The sequence below is a fragment of the Bos javanicus genome, chromosome 22 (assembly GCF_032452875.1).
Source record: "Bos javanicus breed banteng chromosome 22, ARS-OSU_banteng_1.0, whole genome shotgun sequence".
In the NCBI taxonomy this organism is placed as follows: Eukaryota; Metazoa; Chordata; class Mammalia; order Artiodactyla; family Bovidae; genus Bos; species Bos javanicus.
Window position 1 is genome coordinate 38,915,760 of NC_083889.1, and position 27,642 is coordinate 38,943,401.

General features: G+C 42.0%; 1 protein-coding gene across 18 annotated transcripts in view; it reads left to right on the forward strand.

Annotated features, from left to right (window-relative positions):
* The window catches only part of CADPS (calcium dependent secretion activator), a 471,340-nt gene extending 445,292 nt beyond the window's left edge, over positions 1–26,048 (forward strand). For all 18 annotated transcript variants that reach the window (XM_061396481.1, XM_061396488.1, XM_061396484.1 and 15 more), the window contains 2 exons: positions 21,494–21,598; positions 24,887–26,048. In XM_061396481.1, coding sequence (XP_061252465.1) covers positions 21,494–21,598; positions 24,887–25,066 — 285 coding nt within the window. In that variant the 3' untranslated portion in view covers positions 25,067–26,048. The remainder of the gene's footprint in view (positions 1–21,493; positions 21,599–24,886) is intronic.
* Positions 26,049–27,642: the final 1,594 nt, after the last annotated feature.

Below are 27,642 nucleotides of genomic sequence, written 5' to 3' on the forward strand. Positions count from 1 at the left end.
CAGTGTAGGAGGGTTCCCTTAAGAAAATCTGCTTTAAACTAGAGCAAAGTCATGTAGGAGGGAGCCTCAGAGATTAGTACCCCAGAGGAGCCAGCTTGGGCAGGTTGGGTTCGGGGAAGAGAAAGAGATAGGATTCTGTGGTCAGGCGCTATACAGAGAGACAGTATTGCTTCTTCTGGGAGCATTCCTGACTCACCACCACCGTAGCTTCATCAGCCTTGGCAGGACTTCTGTTTGGAGATGTCCTTTCAGAACTTAAGTGATAGCTTCACCCAGGTTATGATGACTCCAGTCTAGGCTTCTGGATATTTGCCACGTAGGCATCAGCTGCTCCATCATCTTAAGGGCTAAATTCTTTTTACATTAATAGGTACTGTTTTGTCATTACTATGTGCTTGTTAACCAGGGGTGTACATAAGAATTACTTACACATTTTTGTGAGCCACAGTTCTCTCATACGTTTTTAGCTTTACCTAAAGTCCTTTTTCTGTTCCAGGATCCTGTTGATCATATCTCATTATATGCAGTTGTGTGTCATGTTAGGCTCCTCTTTGAATCACATGAAATTTTAAGGATGTTGGTTAGATATATAGGATACCCCTCTGTTAATTATCTGATTTTTTGAATCATATTTAGACGGGACTTTAGAATTTGGAAGTTTTATATATATATATATATTTTTTTTTAATGTATTCATTCCAGCTGTATGCCACAGATTCTGAGTCAGTAGGTGTAAGATAAAGCTCAAGCATCTGTTTTTTTAAACAAGTCCAAGGGTTCAGCCCGATCATGAATCACTGGCTTAGAGCAGTATTTTCTGCACTGTGGATCATTTTGCCCACCCAAAGTTTATTTGGAAACGATTTGGAGACGTTTTTGACAGTCACAGCTCTGGGGTCGGGGGAGGAGTGCTATTAAGATCTGATGGTAGATGGTCAGCATGACGCTGCCCAGGACAGTCCCCACAGCAGAGTTATCTGGCCCCGAATTTCAACACTAGTAAGGTTGATAAGTCCTGATTTAGTCAAAAAGACATGTTTAGTTCTATTATTTCTAGTAATAACCTTTCCATCTTGTGGCCAACAAAACTACTTTATAACCTTTCTATTTTTATATATATAGCAAGCATACAAAGAGATAGGAGAAGGTACTATTATTTCCATTTTCAAGATAGGAACCTAAGGTCCAAAAAGAGCTTGCCCAAGACCCCCAAGTCCCAGGGACCCCATCTCTTGAAACTTGTGGCTTTCCCACCGCTGCCAACCTCCACCACCACCACACTGAGAGCAGCAGTGTTATCTATAGCATCCATGAACTCTCAGTAACTGTGTGTTGAATAGGTATTGATGAATCCCTAGCCTGTCTCATGGACCTTGTCAAAGATTTTTTTAAAGGATTTTGTAATTTCCAATTCTAACTCAAAAATAGTAATTAAATCCTTTAAATGTCTCACTATGGATTTTTGCAACTGTCACCTTATTTTTTTGTTCAGAAGTATATATAGTATTCTGGTTAATTTAATGAGGAATGGATTGTTTTGGTCCATTTGGCTTTTCAGCTTTTCAGTTATTTTGAAGATTTATTAGAAAACCATTTCTCTTTCAACCCCTACTTTGGATAGACTCTCTAAAATGTCTTAGGTCTATTTTCTGCCTTACTGAGCATTTTAAACCAAATGTAATTCTCTGGGTCAACATCTTTCAGGGCTCTGGTTTTACCCTGCTTAACCCTAAGTGACACTGTCCAGTCATGAAGGTGTAGAAAGAGTGAGTTATCCAGTATTGCTAATAACTTCCCCAACTCCAAATACAGTGCTCCTCCTGTCATACCCCATGCCTTAGGAAGATGGGGCTGAAATGTTTATCAGCCCAAAATGCATTCTGAAAGCTGCTTTTAATGAGTCAGTCCCAAAGAGGACTTGTGAAGGGAGGGAAGAGGATTGCTTTCTAGGTACAAACAGGGAGGAAGAGTCCCAATAATTGACAGGTTTAATAATAATGATAAAGTTTATTTAGTCTTTCTTTTAGGTATATCTCTTGACTGTTCATTGATGGTAACCACATCATCTCATTAAAAGTGTTACTTCTTGTAAGTCCTCTTCGCAGCCCTAGAAAGTAGATACCTAATGATCCCCACTTTATAGCTATTGAGGCTGATGAAAGCCAATATTGATGGGGTACCATGGAGAAGGAAATGGCAACCCACTCCAGTATTCTTGCCTCGAGAATCCCATGGATGGAGGAGCCTGGTGGGCTACAGTCCATGGGGTCACAGAGAGTAGGACACGACTGAGCGACTTCACTCACTCACTCATCTATGTACCAGGGTACAGTTCTAGGAACTTAATGTAATCATTTGTGTAACTCTCATAACTTCCTTGTGAGGTGGGTTTTTACAGACAAAGAAGTTGAGTCACTGAGAGGTACATTGACTTCAGTAAATTCAGAAGCCAGGGAAGTGATCAGTCCTAGATCAAAGTCCTTTCTTTCCAATGCAAAGTAGACTCCTAACCATGGTATCTTTCAGAAAAAAAACTGCAGTCTTCAAATATGTGCCCCCAAATTCCCATCCAGTTAGGGCTCTGCATCCCACATTCATGCACCACGCATGTAACAGTAATACAGTCGTTATTTCCTGCTTGCTACCACAGCAGTACTCAAGACAGAAATTGCAGTTGTGACCCCCTAGTAGAAAGTAGCTTATTAGTCACGGCTTGTCCACTAACAATGATGGGAGTTGCATAGCTAATCAGGCAGACTTTTTAATGAAAATTCAACCCAGTCTCTTCCTGAATGTGAGGATTTTGTCATCAAGCTGGAGTTCCGCCTGTACCAGCAAATCTAGACCTAAAGGTGGGAGACCCCAGGAAGCTCTACTGTACCCACTTTAGGGTGAAACCCCATCCTCAGCGGAGAGGGACCGCAACACAGTGTGGAAGCTTGCATGCCATATGTGCTGCAAAAGCCACTTCTACCTAGGCTTTCAGCTTTCAGGCTATATTTCCCTCTGGGTGCTGTCTAAGATCCTTTATCCCATAAGAATAAAGTTTTGTGGTTTATTTGAGGCAAAGGGGATGATGGTAACACAATACCTTTACATCCCAGACAGTTGATAAATGGTTTAGGATAGCAGCTTAAGTTCCTTAAGCAAACCTTGACACAAGTGGTATAATTCAGCAACAATGCCCCAGAGTTCCTACGAGGCCCCATGGACTCCTTTAACCTGCCCACATAGCTGCGTTGTCAATGGCACTAAGTTTCACAGATCAGCAGGGCTTTACAGGAGGGGGAAAGTAATCCAGAATTACAGAATAACACGGTTATACAATCCATTCGTAACACACATGTAGTTGCAACTAAATCGTTATGTGGTCATTATCCAACAATGCCTAAGATGTCAGCAATGTGAAAGTTTGCGATCGGGTTTCACCAAAGAACTTCCTTGACTTATTTCCAGCCGAAGATTATACTAAACAATCTGACGGTGATAAAAGAGGAAGGAAGAAAGGAAGGAAGGAAAGAGGGAGAGAGGGAGGGAAGAAGGAATTTGTGTGTGTGTGTGTGTGTGTGTGTAAGCCTTAAAGAGCTTACCACATAGATTGTCAGCTGTCAGCCAACCCTTGAAAGTAGCAAATCCCTTGGCTACTACAAAGTTGTCTCTCCACATTGTTTCTAAAGAGTTTGTTTATTGAAAATATGTCTGCTTTGGGCATTCAGCTTCCTAAGTGAGTGCAGGCTCACAGTGGCAGCAAGGTCAGCAGTGGTACACTGTTCACTAAAGCTTGCTTCTGCCTATGGTTTCTGGAAGTCACCAGCTAGTGGTGACCACTGCAGGGGAGGACGTGGATGCAGACGTACTAGGGTTCTCTTAAAGGCGCCCCACTTGGCTTACAGAGAACTAGAGACGTGAAGGCCTGATGGCCCGTGCTGGTGCACGTTAGAAATAAATTTGGGCACTCGGCTTAAAGAACTCACGAACGACAAGATGCACAAAGACGAGTGATTCTGCGTTTAGCTCAGCTTTTGTGAGCCTGGCCAGGCAAGGGGGTTTCTTACAAGAAGTGTGTAAATAATGCAACCTGCTTTACAAAGGAAAACAGAATGAAATTAATCCAAGACATCCGTGGCGTGATACTATTTTCTGCCCTCAGCTTTTCTTTTTATAACTTGAGACACACAGCCTAACAGTCCAGCACAAACAATATCATGCTCAAAAAAAAAGCCCAGACCCAGGGCATCCTTCAGTCCTTAGGATAGAACTTGGAATCCAGTCTTCAGCCTGTCACACGGTATTATTATTAAATCTATAATGTGATCACAGCCAAATCTTTGGCTTGGGCACAATCCCCCCATTCTCCCTCCTTTTGGGGGGAAAAGGGGGGAAGCATTGGGAGGGGCCAAGGAACCAAGCCAATCAAAGTTAAAATAAAGTCTCTTTCTAGCAAGACTACTGTCTATAACATGTTGTTCCTTATAGAAAGTGGGATATGGTGGCATTTGCTTGATTAACTTGCTCGACAAAAGTGACAGCTGCTGTGGGTGCCTGCGGATAAGCTGCACGGCGCAGTTCCGCCTTTGTACATCTGTCAGCAGAAAGGGAAGAATAAAGAGTGAAAAGAGACAAATTGGTCCCAAAAGACACTCCATTCAACTTAGGAGGTTTGCCCCATTCAGGCACTCGCTGTGCGCCTCAAGTACTGAGAGCTTATTCAATTTCATTCACTCTTTCGAATGAACCCACAAGTGTTTAATTTCTTATTCTGTCGCCTCAAAAAAAGGAAGGGGGGGTGGAGAAGGGGGAGGGAGCCTTGTGGACGGAAAGCATTAATGGCAAGGCAGAGGGATTCCGCCTGCACATATTAACTCATGGCTAATTTACGGTTTAACTCTATGTGCTCAGGTCCTAGACTCATCTGAATGCTGCAGCAGGGCACCTGACGCAGCCTTCCTGTCTCCTGGCTGGTGGATCCAAAACCCTCTGTAGACACTGAGGGCGCCCAGCAGGGTCCAGTGTGTGTCCTGTGTGGGGACAGTGGTCTGAGGTCCATGCCCTTTGCAGAGATGAGGCAGCGAGCTCCCCAGAAGGAGGTTTGGGTTAGTGATCTGGTGAATGTAAAGTTTTTTTTTTTCTTTTTTCTTCCCTCCCAGAAAGGTAAAAAAAAAAAAAAAAAAGTCACACTGAGTGAGAAGTAGTAAGTGGGGAATATGGTTAACAGAGATTAAAAATAAAGCAAGAGGAAAGGGCGCCTTTGGGAAGCAGAGCCCAGCTGTACATGGTGAAAACACATGTTAACTTTTTAAAAAGCAGCGCTTTGATTTTCTTTTCTTCATCTCTGAGCCCCAAGCATCAGAACTTACCTTCTGATCTCCTTTATATAGGGGCAATCACCATGTACCCCTAAATGTTTCCTCCTCAGAGTTTGGAAGTCTTCACCAGGGCCCCCACCATCTTTTCTCCTACATTCTCATGCCACTGACTTGTCTTTGAAACCTGGCCTTCCTGAACCAGCATCCAAGTATTGTTCCATGGACAGCTTCTTATAAATCAATACCATCTCTGGTCCTAAAAAGATGATACCCTTTCCTTATGGGAAACCATTCCCCAGAGAGCCCAGGTTCCCGAGGGCTGACATTGATGTAATTTTAAAACTGCTTAGAGAACTTTGGATAAGGGTCCTGGACCCATAAATATAGTTGTTGGCTTTATTGTCTTAGAATCCTTGAGGCTCTAGACTCTGCCTCCTGGATGGTATATAAGTACCCAATCATCTTCTGCTTGGAAACTCGCTGTGTGGTTGGACCAACAGCGTCCCATTGTCTGTTTACCTGAATGTTTTCCATGGAATAACAGATTATGTGAAGGTGCAGATCATGGGTTTTGATTGTTGTTGTTTTTAATCTTGAGAATAGGGACTAAAACAACCTCAGCCCAGAAAAAGAACTCCCTGAAGTCAATATGATTTTTCCCACGTAAGAACTTCAACTTTGACTCACAAAACTCTCATGAGTCATGACTCTATTGAGTTGAATATGTGCAAATTATGAAATTAGCCCCTTAATGTGATTAACCAACCCTGTTTTAAAAAGACATAGTTGGCATTCCACTTTATCTTTCCGTTCGGTACATGAGTTACAATCCTTATTTTAGAGTATGATTTCTATAATCATTTCTATATGGTATGCAGACTTCTTATTCAGTTGCTTACGTCAATCTGCTTGTGAATTAATGCAGTTAACTCTCGATGCACTTCCCGTACCTGTGGAGCAGTCGGGGGCGGGCAGATGCTGTTCGTGAACAATCTGATTTCTGCTCCTGGGATGAATCTCTCTCCTCCCTCTGAGGTCCTTGTATGCGTCCCAGAGAGCAGTTTTCAGATAAAGTATTAACCCTTCTCACGTGGATAATAGGTTAGTGGGACGTGCCACCAAAACTAGAGTTTCTTTTTCGACATAATTGAGCTTGAAGTGATTGAGATGACTTGAAAGTGTGAATTTGGATTGTAACTATACATTTTTCTCAAACAGTAGGTTCCTTTGAGAGGACAGAGGCTCAAGGCATGGGGGTCCATTTTCTCAATGCACAGGGAGGCCCAGGAGTAAATCCCCAACATATCCAGAGAAAAATAGGCCCCAGAAAAAGGTATTGTTAACCGGGGTGAGTTTGTTAATGTCCAAACTGCACACCTGCCCTGGGCAGCCCAGGCGGCAGACCAGGCCTGGCTAGAAGCTGATTGGGGATTAATCGCGTTTGGCTCATTATTTACGTCTCTTGGAGAAAGAAAGAGCCTGAGAAAATCCAGGTACCTGAGAGAGCTTTTTCCTTTTCCCTTAAGTATCAGGGATTGCTGAAAGTTAGGTATCAGCTTCTGACATTTGCTAAAGAACTTGTCTAGTTAACAAAAGTCCGAAACACAAGCATGTTCAGATTTACAGTGATAGGTCCCATTGGTCAGCCAGAGGGTGTTAGAACAGCTGGTGTTGGGCCCATGTTCCATCTTCCATTCAGGGCTTGACCTCTAGTTACATTTTTATTCAATTACTTAGGTGTCCAACAGTTTCAGAAATCACATTGTGTACAGGAAAGCACAGATCTAATTTTGATACCTAAATTGGATTCTTTTTTTCAGGACAGCAGGGCATTGGAAGCTAATCAAAAGAGACAGAGGAGAGAGAGATATTTTGCTATTTGAGCACCTTAAGTTCAAAGGTGGAAGGATTTTGCAGGGAGTCATGCCTCACCCCTCATTTAACTTGATATTAAATAGGGCCTTGAGTTATAGAGGGGCGGAAAATATATATATATATATTGGTGGAGCTTATATGCTTCAGGATCTCTGGAAACAGGAAAAATAGCATGAATGTTAAAAGCCAGCTTATTACACATGGATTATATTTCCTTTTCTCCCTCTTTCATGGAGTATGAATCCATATCAGTATGGTGCTATAGAAGTGTAAAATGGAATTTAAAAAGTAACTATTTATTGAGGTTGTTAGGAGAATTGAATGAGTTTAACCCATATAAACCACTTAGAATAGTGCCTGACACACAGAAAGTGCTCACTAAATGTTTACTCTCGTGATTTTTACTACTATTATTGTTGAGTATTATTAGTTATGTCAGTATAGGATTTTTTTCCATAGCGGAATCAGTGGAGCATTAGTACCCTGAAAGCTATTACTAGGTGGCTCATGGAAAGTGATTCTTTAGTCAAATACATTTGGAAACTAGGAAGCAAAGTTCAGTGGGTTTCTTTACTGCAGGACTTTTCAGCGCATTTAATGTGTGAGTGCAACCCTGTGGCTCTGAGTCACCAGTAGTATTCAGACCTAGCATACAGTATGCGTATGTGCATCGCAAACACATTCACAGGCCAGGTAAAATTGAAAAGCTAGAAAACGTTAATGCTAGTATCACTTGTACTTCTTTTTAAAAGCTTGTGATGAAATTCCTCTGGGTAGTCATTTTGTCCTGTCTGCATTTGGCCCCATGGATGGGATAAAACAGCCAACGTTCCCCATTAAAAGTCTCCCATTTTTCCCCCCTCCCAAGGAGGCCCAAGGGGCAACATGACTATCGTGCAGCCGAGAGGTTGCTGGTCTTTATTGGGCATTGTTCTGTGTCTTCATAGTGGTTTTTAAAGACATCCCACAGCCTCCAATCCATAAACTTCAGAACCACGTTGGATTCAAAAGGTGAAAAGGCCTTACTCAAAATCTCAAAACAAGTTCTGATCTTGGACCAAAAGAGGAGTAGCCTCCCTCTGGAGCTTTCCAGTCCACGTATATGTCACCGTTTAAATAAATAAAAAGACACAAACTCTTTGGATTAGTTCAGCTGGGCTGGGAGCCTTGAGATAAGAGGTCACTGGTGTGAGTTACTATGGTAATTGAGTAGTATCAGCACTGGTTTTGCTCTCATGAGCATTAAAGCACATAATAATAGGCAAACAACAGTGGTTAAAGCAAGCAGGTAGGATTACTATGTTCTTTTGTCAGAAGTATATAATGTCTTGTAGTCAGTTTTAAAGACTTCTCAACCCTCAAATCCACCCCACCGTCACCTGCTGAGTAATTTTGTATGCTTAATCTCCTGCCCTCAACTCCCAGATCTCTGCTAATTTGAGGCAAATGGGTATTTCTGACATTAAATAGGGCAGCCAGGAAGCTCTGACCTAGAAAACCCGCATTCTGAAGCACTGAGAAAAAAATATATTCTTTCACCAATTTTGTTCAGTCTCTTTTGAATGACGAGGGGGGGAAAATTAGCTTTCACTGCAATGGGAGGTTGCAGCCGCCCAAGGATGGAGTTTTTGCAGAACCAGGAAAAAATAAAAGAAAGAAAAAAGAAAGAGAAACTTGCCGAGCATCCCCACTCCCAACTTCCCCCATAAAACTTGTCACTTCGCATTGCCATCCGCTACCCCAACAATAATCACTCCGTGCCTATTGCTAATTGCAAGCACAGCTGAGGCCCAGCGGGGGGCCCTTGCACAGTCTCAGGCCTTTATACGAGGCTCAATCTGTTGTATGGCACTTGTTCACACACAAAAAAACTACCAGCAAAGGCAGAAAGAGGCAGAGTCACAGGTTTCTTGTAATCCCTCCGCCTCCCCGCTGACAGCCCAGCCCTAGAAGCATTCCTGGTTTTGTCCTCTGCTTTACAAAATCTGAAGTGACCTTAAGCTACGAGCATGTCAGCTTTTGAATGTCGAGTTGCCGGCGTCTTCAGGTGCATTAAGGAGCAAGGGGGGTGGGGGGGGCTACATCTGGCTTCTGCGTTTCTGTTTGCAGCGCCCCTGGGGCGAGCTGTGGCTTCCTGTAACATGTAAAATATGAGTGTGAACTCAGGGTTCATGGCAAGGAACAGGAGGTCATGCCTCCATTCAGTTCTGAGTAAAGAAGCTGGGAGTTTGCAGATGTTTTCTGTATGTGTAATGACACCACCCCCCGCCCCAGCCAGCGAGCACCCGAGCGCCGTTTTTTGATAAAATGTGCCACAATCAGTGTGCTACTTGCAGATTTATTCATATCAATTTTTGCAATTTATATATTCAGAGACAAGATTGCTATTTCGGCAACTTTATGTTGGATGTCGTACGTTTGCATCTACAGAAAGAGGGAACGAAGTATGGGGCGGGGAGGGTGGGCAGAAAAAGAAAAGAAATTAAGTCTGTTCCTCGGGCCACCAGCTGGGGTGTTGTCAAGGAGACAAAGCGTCCAACGGGAGGGTCTGTGTCCCCCTTTTGCCCAGCGGTCACTTCCTGCCCAGGCTTGGAGGTGGGAAATCTGTAGATTCTGGCCCAGAAGAAGGTTCTGGAATGGCTACAGTGAGGAGGAGTCTGCTTGGGGATTTGGGAGCGAAAGTCCCCCTCCATAGATGAGGCCCAGGCCACCCAAAGAAAGGCCTTTCCATCCTCCTTCAGGGTCAAGGACTGGCCCAAGGAGGTATTTGGCATGGGCTTCCAGTGGGTCTGGTAGGGGGCACCCAACCCTTCCTGTCCACCTTGCCACCCTCTAAGATGAGAAGGGAATTAAGCCTCCTGTGAGATCCCCGCTTACAGAAATTTCTGTTTCCAGCCCAAAGCCTCATACTGTATTTTCAGCGAAGGAAGACATTGGTCGAGCAAACATGGAGATTAATCCTCCTTAGCCTGGGGAATAAATGTTCCTCAGTGGGGCAGTGTTAATTGCCGAGCTGGGTGCAAAGATCATTTTGAGGCATTTAAGAAATACATGATTTTTATTAGTATAACTGTTCCATGTAGGAGTTATTTTTCAGCAAAGGGCAAAAGCTTTGCCTGCCTCGCATTATTAGCCTAATTCTACTTAATTGTTTCCTAAAATAAGGGCTTCCTAAATACACATTCCAAACCTTAATAAGTCTGTTGTGTGTGTTGGGTGGGGGGGTGGCGGTGATTCTGAATGGTGAAGCCGCTGCCCTTTTGGGCAGAGGGAACTGGGGTCTTGGGGCTGAGCGCTGCTTGATCAAATCTGTATGGGGAACATCAGGGGGCGGGGAGCAGGAAGGGGATGGGGGAGTCTCCGTGAAAACATATGAGGTGATGTGTCACGCGGTGTGAAAAATGCATCCTTTCTGGCTGTTTGGACCCAATCCTCTCTGAGGATTCTCAGTTCTCATCTCTGGGCTTCATTTAATTCTCTTTCACAGATTTAGAAATGTTGGCCCCGTGGCATGTTTTAAATAAACCCAATAAGTGACTGAGCAAATGCTACCAGATATGTTCTTTGTTCTACACAGTCGCAGAACTCGGCCTTGAGAAATCATCTCCTCCCGGCCCCCGTTCCTCATGCACATCATTTTTTGGCTTTTTGTGAAACACGATTGGTGTTCCAGATTAGAACATGTACATTGCTACCTGGCCATGCTTTCTTTAGCAAAGTTTCCTTTTCGATCAGGGGAGCGATTCTGCATTCCCTTCTTTTTGTTTTGATTGTGGTAAAAACAAGCATAATGTAAAATTGATCAGGTTAACCGTTTCAAATGGTACAGTTCATTGGTGGGAAATGCATTCACACTGTTATGCAGCCAATTTCTGCAAGTCTTTTAAAAGTCTTGCAAAACTGAAAATCTATAGCCATTCAACAGTAACTCGCCATTTTCCCCTTCCCCAGCCCCTGGCAACCACTTTCATACACTGTTCTATGAATTTGACTACTCTAGATACCTTATGGAAGTGGAATCATAGTATTTGTCTTTTTTTTCACTGACTGACTTAGCACAGTATCCTCAAGGTTTCTCCATGTTACAGCATTTGACAGGATTTCCTTCCTTTTTAAGATTAAACGCTGTTCCATCATATATCGGTACCACCTTTTGCGTATTCATTCTTCTATCCATAGCCACTTGGGTTGCTTCTGCCTTTTGGCTCTTGCAAATAATGCTGCTCCGAACACAGGTGTGCAAATATCTCTTCAAGATCCTGCTTTCCCTTCCCTTGCATCTGTGGAATTGCTGGGTCTCCCATCTTTTTATAATAGCAGGTTGTGGAAATGGTGGAAGAGTAGTATCCAAATGTAAGTTGAAGGTGCATTCACAGCAGAAAATCCACTTTCGTGCCTCCTTTCTGTGCCTTTCTGTCTTTAGGTAAATATCTGTGAACTGATCTTTGAGTTTTTTCATTCAGAGTTGGCAAACTTTCCAGAAATATCTTGGACATATTGGGAAAGCAGACCTTTTGGGTGCTGTCTCAGCTCCTTGCGGGTGGCCATTCACCATACCGAGATGTGGGGTTGGGCGGGATACAAGGGGACTTGTGACCTGCTGGATTTCACATAGTCTGATTGATTTAGAAGTGACAAACTCATTTCCCGTATGGCTTTGAGTGTTTTGGACAGCTTACTGAAATTGTCAGTTTATCAAACCATAAAAAAAAAAAAGAACATATCTTCCAAAGAGAGATCCCTGTATAACCTGTATAAATATAACCTTTGAATTAAACTCTCCTGCTTGATTTGATCCTAGAAAGAACCCTTTGGGACTCTTACTTTCCTTGTATTTTCTCCCAGGCAGCTAGTAGTGATGGTACTGACTTGTTGAAAAGGCTACAGTACATTTAGTCAAGAGTCCAAGTAGAGTCATTATTTTGAACATCCATTTGAAACGTCATTCCTGAAGACATTGCTTATTGCACATTTCTCTGTATTTCAGGTTTAGACAGGTAAAATTTGGTCTTGAATAGATAACTGCTTATTTTAATAAAAGAATATTAAGGTATCACTTAAGCCCTTTTGAAGGAAATTAAAAATAAAATTGCTCCCATATGTTAAATTCTATATATGTTCCTATAGAAGAAGCAAATATTTTTTAAAGTATCAATTTAAGTCAAAGTTAAAAAAAATATATTTTATTTGCAGTATCTCTTCCTTATGAGAAGAAACTAAACGTAAAAGAGTTGCTGGGTTCTCTTCATACCATGTTGTAGATAGCGAAGGTCTCTGGAACCATGGTTTCAGCAAGTTGCCTCTGATGTCCCCCTCAGTCTGGATTGCATCAGACTTTCAGAGGTTGCTGTCCAGAGTTTAGAACCCTGAAAAGCCACAGCATCAAGACAGCTTTGTAAAGATTTCAATGAAATGGGTTTTAGCCATCCAGAGAATTATCAGTTTAGTCACTCAGTCATGTCTGACTCTTGGCGACCCCATGGACTGCAGCGTGGCCAGGCTTCCCTGTCCATCACCAACTCCTGGAGCTTGCTCAAACTCATGTCCATTGAGTCGGTGATGCCATCCAACCATCTCATCCTCTGTCTTTCCCTTCTCCTCCTGCCTTCAATCTTTCCCAGCATCAGGGTCTTTCCCAGTGAGTCAGTTCTTTGCATCAGGTGGCCAAAGTATTAAAGATTTAAAAAAAAAAAAACAACCTTCAACTTAAAAAAAAAACACTTGGGACAGCCTAGAATGTCCCCCTGATTATCTATACCCTCTGTGGTATCTTTGTGCTTTTATCTGGGCGTCCTGAAGCTGTGACTGGAAATACCCACTTCTAGAAGCAGTTGTTTTGGTGAATCAAATCCTGAATTAGTGTCACTCAAGTAAGGCAAAAGATTGCATCTTTCAATTACAAGTACTCAGATGATACACCCTCTTAGCGAAGCATATCAGCTCCCTTTGGGGGCTCTGACAAACCCTGAAACTTATGTGCAGTCTTTTAGTGTTCATCGACTTGGCACAGTTGTCTTGAACATGCCAAGCCTTTGTCAAACCCTCTCTGAATCTGGAGTAGAACACCAAATACAACCAGATCCTTAGCCGTAAGAAACCCATGAGGCTGTGGAATTTTGGCCCAGGTCAACAAAGCTTTGGAGACTTTGGTAGGAGTGTGGAGGAAACCTTAATGAAGCTTTTCACATGCTCTTAAATTACCCAAATTGTAAGAAAGAAATATGCATTGAAAGCTTCAAATGTAAAATATTTCATTACAGTATTTCAATACAGCCATTTAAATAGGTTGCAGGTTTCCTTTCTGCTAATAATAATCCACTTTTGTCACAAAAAGCAGCAGGAGGAACATAGTCACATGGGTGTGGTCCAAGTATTATCTTCCTCTTTGACTCTTTGCCAACATAGAAAATGTCCTTTCTTCATTAGTCCAGGCAAGGTGCTGAGGCAGTTTCTCTCATATCTGGCTGTGTTGCATTGGAGAAAGGGTACTTTCCAAAGAAAAGATAAAAATCTTCCAGGTTTCACTGTTTCCTCACTTCAGAAATACAGGTTGCTTATCAAGAAGTTGTAAAGTACCTGTTTGCTCAGATCTTATTCAAAGAATGGGAACTGCTCAGAAAGCTTTGCACAACCCTGACTAGCTGGCACTTAGGAACGTACTATTAATATTTCTTATTCATGGAATAAGGTAGGACAGCAGGTCTAGATAATAACAGCTAACACTCAGTATATGCCTGGTGCTATTATAAGCATGCCACACGTATTAACTCATTTAATTCCCACAACAACCCTAAGTGGTTTTTCTGATCATCCCCATTTAGCAGATAAGAAAACTGAGGCACAGGGATGATAAGGAATTTATCAGGATTCTAACACAGGACGGGCCTGATTCAAGTCCAGTCTCTTAAGCTGTACTGCATCTCAGCCTCTTGAGGCCAGGCTTCATCTCTTGCTAGCCGGTAGACCACTGCTTCTCTGAGTTTCAGTTTCCTAATCTGTGAAGTGAGGCTGTAGATGATGATAAAGACTCAACTGTTCAGACTTTAGCCACGAATTGCCCAGGCACTTAGCACTTTGCCTCCCTGGCATGAATAGGGTGAACATGCCAGTTTCAAATGAAACATGCATTTGAAAATGAGCCAACAGTAGAACTCAGATCATTGTAAATTTTGACTATCATTCGTGAATAGGTTATATAGGACCAAGTCACAGTTTTTAGTCAAAGAAGGTGTGTGAAGAGATGTGTTGGTGTATGGTGTGGTTATTGGTCCTTAGACCAAACACCGTAATTTCTGAAAGGGTACATTTTCATGTATCAGGCTAAATATTACCTTCTATTGTAGGCATGTGCTTGAAATTTGTAAATGTTTATGTTTTTCTAAAAGTGGTACACTATAGCGTGCGTATTATATACGTCTATAAAATTTTTCTTTCAAGAAAAAAGTAACACAGGAAGAACTTTTTGCACTAGACTGTTTTCATTGGATTTGATATTCCACCCAAAATCATTTCTCTTTCAGCCCTTTCTGATGACATCCTATTTAACTGAGCATGAAACTGAATTTCCCCAAGGCTCTCTTCCTCTCCCTGTTCACAGACCGTGTTAAAGCTTATGATGGATACTTTTTCAGAATTGAAATTTTGGTCAGTGTCATAACTTTTGTATCTCCAACACTCTGTTAGGAAAATTAAATCCATTGTGACAGAGGCAGTTTTTCTAGTTGTATTTGTCATTGAAAACTCAAACTGCCCACAGTGAGAGTTTTCTCTTAAGTGGCAATTGCTGAATTACCAGCCTAAGAGAAAAGAAGAAATGAGGTAGGACTACAGAGAGAAATTAAAAATACATTGATGCTAGCTAAGAAATAGCATCCCTCACCCCCATCCAACTTTTCTGAATCATTTCTCTTAAGAGTCAGCAATGATTGTCTCTCATCCGTTATTAGTTCTTTAAGGCTGTTGATTGGTTTTTTTTGTGGGAAAACCCCTGACTCCACACACTGTATCTAGCAACTTTCTAGGCTCATAGAAAGTAGAATATTTTCAACAACAGGCCAAGCTTAGACTCTGAGGGAGACAGTTCCAAAAACACTGGAACCCACCCACACACTTCTCCTTGGAGAAATTCAGAGCTGAATGACTTTGCTGAAAGGCTACCTGGCAAGTAGATCTGTTTCTATATGAACAAGCCATTGGTTTTTAAAATTATTGAGCTAAATGTGACAACTTACACAGGTGTAGTGGTAAATAACCAATTTGAAGCCTACTTCACTGCTTACCAGCCATCTGAACACAGGCTACTTATTTAACTTACCTATGCCCCTTTTTCTCATCTGTAAAACAGGGTTGTTAATACCACTGATACTTGTTTAAGTGTGTCATTTTGTTTTATATTTTTATTTTTATTATTGATGTATTTACAATACATGTTTATGTATTATGATGTATTTACAATATGCATTTCCAATATGGTGTTAATTTCTGCTGTACAGCAAAGTGACTCAGTTATACACACACACACGCACATATGCATACATTTTTATATTCTTCCTTTCCATTATGGTTTATCCCAGGACATTGAACACAGTTCCCTGTGCTATACAGTAGGACCTTGTTGCCCATCCGTCCAATATGTGACAGTTTGCATCTGTTAACCCCAAACTCTCAGTCCATCTCTCCCCTTATTGATACTCCTAAGAGTTCAACTCTGTGGTGAAATTACATAATGCTTATAGAATGCCGTGCACATTACTTGTACATTCTAAGGACTCGATGTTCAATGAGTAGGTAGCTATATTAATTTTGGGTGCTGTGTGTCTGTGTGTGTTAGGAATCCTGTACAAAATAGCACTTTGCCAAAACTATAGACTCTAAAGTCTTAGAGAATGGTATGGTGTGATAGGCAGCCATGTAAGTTAAGCAGATATGTTAGCCCTTGCAATTTAGTGAACATGGAAACTCTACTGAGTAGTTTTATGTCCTTTTCCGCCTCTATTCCTTATTTTCATTGCCACTCACGAATGTGATGTGGCTGGCTCTGAAAACAAATGAGTCATTAACAGTAAGGTCCCTTTGGGATGTTGAATTAACATCAAGGTGGGGGAGGGTGGAGAATTTAGACTCATCTAGGTGGCTGTGACGGTAGAGGAATGAAGGCAGCAACCTTTTTATAGCGTGGTAACACTGTATCCCGCTGATGAGGGATTATCCAAATCCAGTATAACAACCCAAACGTGTTGTCCAGTGAGGTGTGAATTATCTATCCCATCTCACAATCCTGCGGCACTCCCAGAGGATAAAATTCCCAGATAAACAGTGAACCCAAGTACAGGGACTGGGGAGAGATGAATGAGTCACTTCTCAGTTTCAAAATGTTAACGAGTGATCAAGGTAAATGTCTTAATATGTTTTTTTTTAATTTTTTTTTAAATTTTATTTTATTTTTAAACTTTACATAATTGTATTAGTTTTGCCAAATATCAAAATGTTTTTTTTTTAAATTGAATGCAAGACATACATAATGAACAAACTCCTATTTGTAGTAATTAAAGGCAGTATCCAACCCTGCACTTTTGCAAGATCCTGCCTCACCCTAATCCTAGCTGCAGTGAACCCCCACTTACAGAAGAGACATGTTATGTGTAAGGATTCCTCTGCACAAAGTCAGTGTAGTTAGTTGCAGGGCAGAATGTGTGACCTGAGTATATCTGCATGTTGATTTTTACCAGAAATGGATCATGAAGAGTGTTCTGTGTTGTGTATTATTCATAGAAGGATACCTGGTCTGTTTTGGGGAGTAGTAATAACAATACTGGCTAAATTTTATTGAGTGCTTACTATGCGACAGTCACTCTGCTAGGCACTTTACACAATTACCTCTTTTCACTCTCACAGTAGTCCTATGAAGTAGGTACTGATATTAACCCCAAGAGGAGACTAGGGGTCAGAGAGTTAAGTAGCTTAAGAGTTGAGTTTATCCAGCTAAGTATCCAACCCAAGCTGAAAGTGTAATTTATCCATGTAGGGTTTGCAAAATCACTCATTACTTGTCTGAATCCTTTGAATCCAATATTTAAATCTAGGTCAGTATAGTTTCAAATGTGTCTAACGGCACTCAGGATGGTTTTATAGGTTTGGGTGACGCTCTAACACAAAGCAGCTCTACAGTGAGATCGCTTTGGTGAGAGCTAGTCATGTGTCCTGTAAGACTTGAGCATATGGTCCCAGAGATATTCCAATAGGAATAACCTCTTCCACCACCACATGGCTTTCTCTGGTCATTTGTTCTGTGTTCGTTCTTGTTTTGTGGCATTTCTTGGGTTGAGAAAGAGACAGAAAAAAGAGGAGAGAGGTGATGGTGATGATGACGACGACGTTACCTATAGTGGTAAGCGCTGTCGTGATGGTGGCAGTGTTCGTTGTGGTGGCAGCTAACATTTACTGAGGCCTTATGTGCCAAGTACTGTGATGTGAGCTTTATTAGCATTAATTCATTTAGCCATCAGAAAGGCCTGTGAAAGCGTGATTAATTCCCACTGACTGATCAGGAAACTGAGTCTCTGAGAACGTAAATAATTTGCCCAGGATCACAAACCTAGGTGAAAAGGAGATCAGGCCTATGATGTTAACAGTTGTGTGGAAAAAGGAAGGAAGGAGAAAAGACAAAAGAAAATTAATGGTAAGGTTTTAGATCAGCCTTCCAAGTTCTCTTTTTTTATTTATTTTTTTGCATTCAATTAAAAAAAAAATTTTTAAGTGTCGTTGATTTACAATATCATGTTAGTTTCAGCAGTTTAGCTACCCAAGAAGTTCCCAACTCTCCAAGACTTTACAAGCCTTTCTTCTTTTGGCTTCTAACTGTAAAATCTTCACAAAATTATTCCCTAGGGAATGTACTTTCGTGGTGCCCAGGTAACTGGTGATTTTATTTCTCGAGGGCTTTTTTAGGATTAAACTAACCTTATGTAGGTAGTTTCCAGTTAATATACCTGAACTAAGGCAAGGCACAGTGTATGCCATGCACTCACAAGTTTTATTTCTAAGGGTTTAGAGTGCATTTTACCAAAATTTTTGTGGCTATCTCTGGAAAAGGCATATCTGAACCAAAGACAAAACAAAGCAGGGAGAACTTAAAAAGTTGTATTAATTTCCTCTTTCAAAGAATCATAACAAATCTGCTATATTAGCATCAATCTCAAATAAAGCAAACCTGATTAATAAGCACTGTAAACTGCATGAGGAAAAGCAAGAACACCCCAGACACCCAGTAATATGCTGATGAAATGCTTTAACAACTGGCTTTCTGGAAAGGAGAAGGCCCTAGTTGGTGGCATTTGCCAATTTCCATAGGGTAAGAACTCCCACTAAGGCCTATTTCTAGCTATCAGTGTGATACCCCCCGAATGTAGAGTTGGGAAGAGATACACCAGATTAGCTCTCATGCCCAGTGCACTGTTACACCCTCCTGGGTAGCAGTCTTTAGATGATCAGCTTTTTCATGCCAGTGCCTAGCCCTGCAAAACCGCCACTTCCGGACTCGCTAGCAGTGTGACTGCAGGCACCTGCGGTCACTTCACCTCTCTCGGCCTTGGTTGCCTCCTCTCCACGGTGGAGATCAAAGGTGGAAGATCCCTTTCACCCCTTAACGTTTTCAAGTTCTCCAAGGCAGTGACTCCTGCTTCCTCCAACATCCAAGTGCCTGTAAGCGCCTTTCTGGAAACCAAGTTAGCACCGCACTTCATCCAAAAGTGTCTCCAATTTCATCTCCTGAGCATAAGGTTTGGAAAGGAGCGACTTACTCCCTTTTGCCTCTTGAAGTGTGTAGCCAATGGGGCATCATACATTTTTTACACTTCTTTCACAAGATGTGAGATCCAGGAGGAAAAGCATGGATGTTCCAGGGCTTTCTTGTTCTCCTGGAGTGGAAATCTGTGAGTGTGATAAGCTGACGCATCCATCTCCCTTTCAGCAGCACAGAAAGAGTATTGAGAGCAGTCTACCTTTTTCTTGTTCTCGTTTGACTATCCAAAAGCCATTTTTTACAAGAAGGGGAATTACTTATATGAAATAGCGGGTGGGGGGGGCTCTTTAGCTTTTTCTTCCCCTGAAAGGTGGCATGTCTCTCAGCGAAGAGAAAAAGGCACGTTGCACAAGGCTCGCTGGCAGCGAGGGAAGCCAGCGCCGGTTTGCCTGTTGTCACAGCCATAAGCGAAATGCCACCTCTGCCTAGAAGCCCGAGTGCCATATTCCTCTTTTGTGTCCCTGAGATGCACCCATCATGGGGCCCTGGTCTGGTCAGATTGGCCGGGAGGTCACCCAAGTTCCTTTGAGGGTCATTTTCCAACCCCAGGAGGTGGGAGTGGGGAGATAGGGGGGTGTTGCTCATGACTCTCAAAATAGACTATTTGAGCCCCCAGACTGCATGTCAGATAAAGCCAGTAAATGTGGGAATTTGAGACCTGGGGTAAACACAGGAGGGCCCCCAGTTGCTGAGAGTAAAGCAGGGCTGTACCCATGACCTAGTCATGTTCCTGTCCCAGCCCCTTAACAAACCCAGATGCGGTGACAGCAAGAGCTCCAGGATCCCAAGGCAGGAGGTGCCAAAAAAACCCCAAATAATCACAACCACCACCCCCACCCCCAAAAAAATGTTTCAGTAAAATGTTCTCACTCCTAGAAGGGAAAACCTGTCCACACCTAAAGCAGCTTGACCAGGGCAAACCCCCTCCCGACATGGGGTGAACCACAGATCTCAAGGAAAAGAACACCCCCACCCCCCCACTCTTTTGGGGAGGGACAGAAGGTTCCCCGAAACTGACAGTTTCGCCTCCATGATCTTTAAAAGAGCAGAAGTTGGCTGTGAGGCTGCAGTGCTGCCTCGATTGGGGTAGTGTGGTCTCTGTTTGCGGCTGGGCTCCAAGGAGAGCCACAATTGGCTCTGATGAGGAAAGAGCCTCAAAATGGGAGATTGCAGAGAGGGGCCATGGCTGCGACTGTGTCGTTTCTTACAAGGTGAAACTTGGCAGTTCTACCTTGCAAGTAAAAACCCAAATTAATTTTTTTTTTTTTAAGAAATTAAGTCAGAAACAAGGCTTCGGAAAAACTGTGAGTGTTAGGCATAAACTGATTTTGGATGATCTTTAGGTGAGAAAGGGTGGAGTTACCATCAGAAACATGTTTTTATTTATGCTTTTCAAATCTCCACTGGTGTGCGTGTGCGTGTGTGCGAATGTGCGTGTCAGTTAGCAGGAGAGTATGCAACGTTTCAATTCTTTAACCACTTTTTTTTTTTTTTACGTCTTTTCTGTGCACAGTTCATATACTTCCCTATAAATAAATATATAGGTCCATCCACACCTTTTCATTTTATTTGTAAATTGTTTGGTATAAGCGGCAACGCGTAATGAAACCTGGTGAAGTTTAAAAGATTAGATTTTTTTTTTTCGTACTGACACTTCATAACACTGTTCATATGTCTCCGAGTGAGATTTATGAATATATGAGCAGTGCTGCAAAATTATACCGCACCAGAGACTCTCTTCACCACAGGGGTGGCAGTCTAAAGTGACACAGCTTCAAGCATTTTTCACAGACAAGAAGCAAAATTTAACCCCCTTAAGGGGAAGTATGATTTCAACAGCTTGAAATGAGCTCATTTGTAGATGTTTTTTTTCCCCCTCTTATCTTCCATAATTTTTGGGTGTTAAGATTAAAACAGATGCACAGCCAATGTAAGGCCACATAAGCTGCCCAGAGTATAATTTGGCCCTTAAAGAGAAACCCTCCTTCATCGTTTTTATTCAGATGCCCCATTACGGTAAATGAAGGTAAACTTTGCCCTAAATTCCTAAGGCTCTCAGCCTGATTCCCAGAACGGTCCTAAGGAGACAGGGTTTGGATTTCTCTACAGGTAAGTAGCCAGTGGCATCAACTGGCTCAGTGGAGTAGTCCCCCATCTGCCCGGACCCCTAAGACAATGGCATTAGGACATACACAGTGACTTACATCTTGGCTGAGTAAAATGAACCAAAAGAGCAAAAAATGGTCCTTATGAAATTGATTGCATATGAGGTGTGTAGAGTGGAAGAGTTCTGTTTTCAATCCCGAGTCCAAACCGCTCTCTTTTCGGCTGACCTGGGACCCTGTGACTTTGTGTCAACTCACTGTTTGTGATCTCTGTGCTCTCAAATTCTCTCTAACCATTTTGTCTTCCTTTTGGAGCAGAGCAGGGTGCTCACACGTGGCCTGTTCCCTCTCTGCTGTTTAAATGCTCCATGATGTGTTGGCTGGAGAACTTTTGTCTCTTTTTTCAGCAATGGTACAACAGCTCCATGAACGTGATCTGTACCTGGCTGACGGACCGGATGGACTTACAGCTTCACATTTATCAGTTGAAAACTCTAATTAGGATGGTCAAGGTAAAAGAAAACATGGTGATTCTCCTTTGCAAATAGCTGGCCGAAATACATTGCATTGGCAAGCTCTAGGACTTCTCTAACACAAAGAATATTAGTTTATGTATAAAACAAGACGATTCTTAAAACAGTATCTCAGGCAAGAATAAAACAAGACGACTCTTAAAACAGTATCTCAGGCAAGAAAAACCGATGAAATCATTGTGGGCTGCCTGGTTAATTTATTATTCAGACATCAGAGGGAAATTTAATAAAAAGGCATTTGATACGTTATCCAGACTGGAAAAATACTTTATGTATTTGCCATGCAAATATACTGCTGGAGCCTTTGTGCCCTTTTACATTAGACTTTCAGAAGCTGGCTTTGGGGTACTGCCATGCTAATCACTTCCATTATGAATTTCATTTATGGTTTAATTAAATTAAATTTTGCCACAATTAATTTAATAGAAATATTTACCTCCAGCTCCTTCTAAATATGTCCTGTGACCGTTATCAGGATGCAAATCAATATTGTTCTCATAGTTAATTGAACTAGTTTCTCTTACAATGCGTGTATACAATCAAATGTAAAGGATCACGAAGGTGAGGTAACATACCCTGAACGTAGCTTTTTTTCCCCCTGTTCTTGTGTGTGCACCTTGGACTAATGATAATTATTTCAGCGTGAAATCTCAGTGGTTTACATGAAATAATAAGATCACAGAAGGGGGTAAATACGTTTTTGATCATTTCAGTTTCCATTTGATGCTGCACCGTAGAGGGTTTTAAAAACATTCGTATGCAAAAATCTCATTCAAAGCACAAAGTCTCTTTAAAAATATTTTAACAATAAAACAGCACTGAATTTCTATTTTCTTAACAGTTTGCCAAAAGTCACCCCTCTCCCGCCTGCCCCATTTCTTAGTCTCTTTCGGATTAGCACCATTTCATTCAAGGTACTCCTCTACCTCAGTGCTGACTTAAAACCAATTACTGTTCCGTTGAGTGTAATTAAGGAGAATTATTATCATGTGCATTTGATCTCACAAAGAGTTCTCCCAGGGAAGGTTACAGACAGTGTATTGCAGCTCCTAAAAAAGAAACGTATGTGGTCAGACTGTGTACCCAACCTTATTTTCATATTTTTAAATGTAAGTTCCTTAAGGCAACCTCACTAACCATTGCCTGATCCCTTGAATTCCATTTTCTGGCTATAAATACTCTTAGGGGAATTTTTTTCTCTTTGACCTTTCCTGGGCAGACATGCATTTTAGTCTGTTACAATATCTTCCCATTACTGATATTTCCAGATTTTTGTTGAGCCTGTTAGAATTAGCAATATTTTATTAAGAAAAAAAATATAAGTCAGAGAGGAGGTTGCTTCTTAGCCTCTGCCAAAAACAACACAGACATGAGCCACAGGGAAAGGGACACAGAAACATCCCTGCCAAAGGAACTCCTTCACTTTTGCCAAAAGTGGGCCCGGCTTAACTACAGCCACAACACAGAGGGATGAAGCAGAATTCACCACCTCTTTGCTAAGTACGTTACCCAGGGGCCTCCTCCTCCTCCAGGCAAACTTCCAATGATAATTGGCTTTTTTTTCCTGCCTCTCCATCCACTCCATTTATTCATCCATTCATTCGTTATCCAGCAAGCATTTGTTCATCCATCCAACCTCAGACAAATATTAGTTGAGCCCCTACTTGCGTGTTACACAATGGAGTATTTTTAAAAAAAAGAAAAACAACTCTATGTCATTAGACATGCGGAGTCTGGTTGAGAAACACACTGCTCTGGAATTTGAATAGAGAGGAGAATATTTGAATAGTCTCAACCTTTCTTTTCCCCATCATATTCTGGCAACCAATTCTAAGTGATTGAAAAGCACAGAACAACCAAGTAAATCGTCTGGATATCTGGTCTCCAGCAGACTGGCATCTGATCAACCTCTTAGCCATACCCCCTCCAGGTGAAGACACAGTTCTACTAGCTACCTAGCCTTGCAGCTTGAGCCACAGTTAGGGTGACCTTTGAATATCTTTTAAGTAATTAGGATGTACTTTTTAAGTAGTTAGGATGATCAGATTACTTTTAAGAAAGAAAGACAAATGCTACAGATAATCATACTGGGACCACAGATATAACCTGGCAAAGGGAACCCGTGGTCAGCCTATTTATGGTCTTTTGTTACTGGACATCACTGAGCTGAGCAGCACTCACGAGTTAACGCTGCAGTCATTGCCACACGTGATTTCAGGAGTGGTTGACGTGGTGACTGACACTAGGAATGCACCAGATGGACTCTAGAAACCGGAAATCCTAATGCAAGTGGTGTTGAAGTACGTTACTGTACCTTCTTTTGACCCCTTAGCATGCTTCCCGTATCAAGAGGAGAAACAAACAGCAGAATCAGTAGCTGAAATGATATGCAGTGTGATGAGGAGAGTTGTAGTTAGAGAGGGACCTTCTGCAAAAAAACGTGTTTTGCGAAGTAGACAACAGCCAGATGCTTCTGGTCATGTTCAATTAACGCAAAGGGATTCCTAGAAAAACAGTCCCTGGGATACCTCAGGAAATCCAAGAGAAATTGCCTGAAGGAACAAAGAAAGAACTGGTGGTACAGCAACACCAAACCATTGTTCTTGAAAAAGAGCCAAATTTCTTCCCTGAGACCACGAAGTTGTGAACAGAATAGATACACTTCTTTCCCAAGGAGACGAGCCATGAGTCACATGCCTGCAACATACTGATGAGGCATTAACGCTCCATCTTCCCCCTAATTGTGGCTGCCCGTGATCAGTTTCGTATACCAATATGCATATGTCTGTCTTGTGAATGAGACAAAGGGATACGCAGTCACAAGCCTCAAAAAATACTGAAGACCAGACTGCAGCAGCAATCACAAAATACCATATCATGCAATCCATTATTTATGTGTTACAGCTATTCACACTATCATATGATACTATACTAACCTAAGAGAAAAAACCAGACCCCCCCCCAAAAAAAAGAACCAAAACAATGATGGAACATTTCCCTTTATGAAACTGAATAAACAAGCTTATGTTCTTTGCTTTGTCTCATCTAATACAGTTTATCCTGTCACCATTTCTCATTTTCTGTCATTCAACAAATCTCAGTTTTCAGTACAAGTGAAATCTGAGCATGGCGGCTTCTCTTGTGACAGTGCATGCAGTGTGACACTTAGCTGAGGCCACTGTTCTCACCCCCACACTCGCCTTGAGCCCCCTCCCACCCTCCATGGAGATGAGATCTCCCTCATCACTGCATCTTTTCCCTCTTTAGAAAACCTATAGAGATTTCCGATTGCAAGGAGTCCTGGACTCAACCTTAAACAGCAAGACCTACGAAACCATCCGGAACCGTCTCACTGTGGAGGAGGCCACAGCGTCTGTGAGCGAGGGTGGGGGCCTGCAGGGGATCAGCATGAAGGACAGCGACGAGGAAGATGAAGAGGACGATTAGAATGCTCAGGCTCAGGGTCCATTAGGACAGAGTCTTGTAATCAATGCATGTCCTTAGTCTGTTAGTTAACCCCATTAGGGAATTTTCTGTCGACTCCCATGCCCATGAGATGTGTACCGAGACAATTGCCATTTTAGGTATGTGGTACCCAGATTAGCAAATGACCTTTCAAATACCACTTTGGAGAATACATAGCTCAATTGCTAGGCGTACCCCTGTGTACAGCAGAGTCCAGTGATGCTTCATTAATGTGCTGTGTGTGCGCGTTGACAGTAAATGGATATGAGGGCGAGTATGCCAAGTACCTTCTTCATTTCCCGTATGTGGATGCCAGTTATTTAAATGAGTACAATAAATGAATTTAAGACAAATAGATCTGCTTTGTTTTTTGAAAAACAAAAGGCAAGTCTCCAACAACCAACTTTTGGTTCCTTCTCTTCCCCTGAAACTGAAAAAAATGAACCCTTGGCATCCTTGTTAACCCATACGGTCATTTATCCAGATAATTACCCAAAAAAGGATGGCGACATACCAATGGATTGATCCTCCTCCTAACTGCCATGGCACGAGTGATCCTCTCATGACATCCAGCACAGTTCAGAGCAACTGTCTTCTATCAAAGTTTATCCTATTAAATGTTATGCTTTTATGTTTCAATAACCATGTATGTAAAAAAAAAAAAAAGAAGAAGACCTGAATATTTAAATTATGACCCCAGACTATAAATGTGTTTATATTAAGATATGGATATTTCCTTCAGTAGATTGTAACCATCATTTCAAATTATTTTGTTCCACGCTGGTTTTTATATCTGTCATGTACATTGCATTTTGTTCTGTGACTGCATGACCCTGGGGTCCTCTGCAGAGCTCTTTCTTTCCGTGTAAAGTAGTAGGTCCATCTTGCTTTTGCCTTATATAAAGCCTACAGTTATGAAAGTGCGGAAAACTGTGGCTTCTCAATAAATAACTATTCAGATGTCCCAAGAGTACTTTTGAGTCTTTTTTTCCTTGCATCTCCTTTGAAAGCTGGAACTAAAACACACAAATCAGGAAGATGTGGGCAAGAGGAGGCAAGGGGTCGTTTTCACAGAGTGTTCTTGAAACTGCTGGAGTGGGTAGTTTACAAACGCTTGTCTCCACGAGAAACAGTGTAAAATTCCATTAATGCAGACTCCACTAATTCAGAATCTGTGGGCATTTGGACATGTTGGGCTGATTACACTTGCATTATAGGATAAATAAGGGTTTGCTAAGCAAGAGAGTAGTGTAAACGAGAGAAATGTTTCTCCTGTATGAAGAGAAGGCCAACAAACTGTTTTTAAGCACCACTTTAACAGCAGTGTTTGCATTCAAACAAAGCGTGTGCCAATTATATATGATTCTTATATATTTGTTAAAGCATTTTACAAGATTCTCTAAGATACGGAGTACTCGTCTTGCTCCCCAGTCTTTGTCAGCCGTGTAATCACCTAAGTTTAAAAGACAACCAAACATTTTGGTAGCCCTGCCTGTTTTGTCTGTGTCTGCCACTAAATCAGTCTGACCTTTTCCTTAGGGCTGACAAAGGTCTTAGAGAAGCAACTACTTCTTCATTAGGACCAGGCAAAATGCTCAGCAGTTGGTCTCGACAGATCAACCCTCTAAATATAGCACATCTCACTCTATTTAATCCTTAAGGTCTGCAGGAACAAATCACCAGTACTTCCTGCCCTTGGTACTGAGAATAACTCCCATTTATTGAGCAACTATTTTATACCCATAGTTGCTGTTATTGGGCAAGTATTTTATTATCAAATGTACTCATTTTATACATTCTACATGTCTTAACCACATTCAGATTTCACAACCACCTTAGGGAGAGAGGACTGTAATTATGCTCATTCTAGATGAAAATACTGAGATAAGAAAGGATAAGGTAACTTACCCTATGGTGACACAATTCCACGTAGAAACACTCACCTAAAGATACGAGCACACAATTGTTCAGACAAATGATGAGGAGACAGGTGTAAAACATCTCTGATTGCCACCGGCTCAATGGACATGAGTTTGAGCAAGCTCCAGGAATTGGTGATGGACAGGGAAGCCTGGCATGCGGCAGTCCATAGGGCCGCAGAGTTGGACAAGACTGAGCAACTGAACGACTGAACTGAACTGAGGATGCAGGTGTAAAACATCTCTGATTGCCCAACAGCACAAAGTCAGGGTGGAAGAGTTAGAATGCTGTAAGATATATTTGTATCGGTGACATTTTGAGTTGCAAAACTAAAGTCTGTTTCTCGCAGCGATTAGAAACAACTAAAGAGTGCACAAGAGAGCACATCACCCAGTGCACAGGAGCTGGGGAGAGGAAGAAAATGCTCAGGAGCCTGGAGGAGTGAGGTGACCAACCCGAAAGGCAGAAAGAGAAGCAAGGTAGAAAAGACCTTAAAGCAAGGTTGGTTGGTTTTTATTAAGTTTCCTCCAAAAGAAGCGTTCACCACAGCACAGCACTGAGGGTCCTGTTGGACACCATCCCTCCGTGGGGAGACCCCAGAGGGAGGCCTGGAGGAAAGAAAATGACATCCGAAGGGC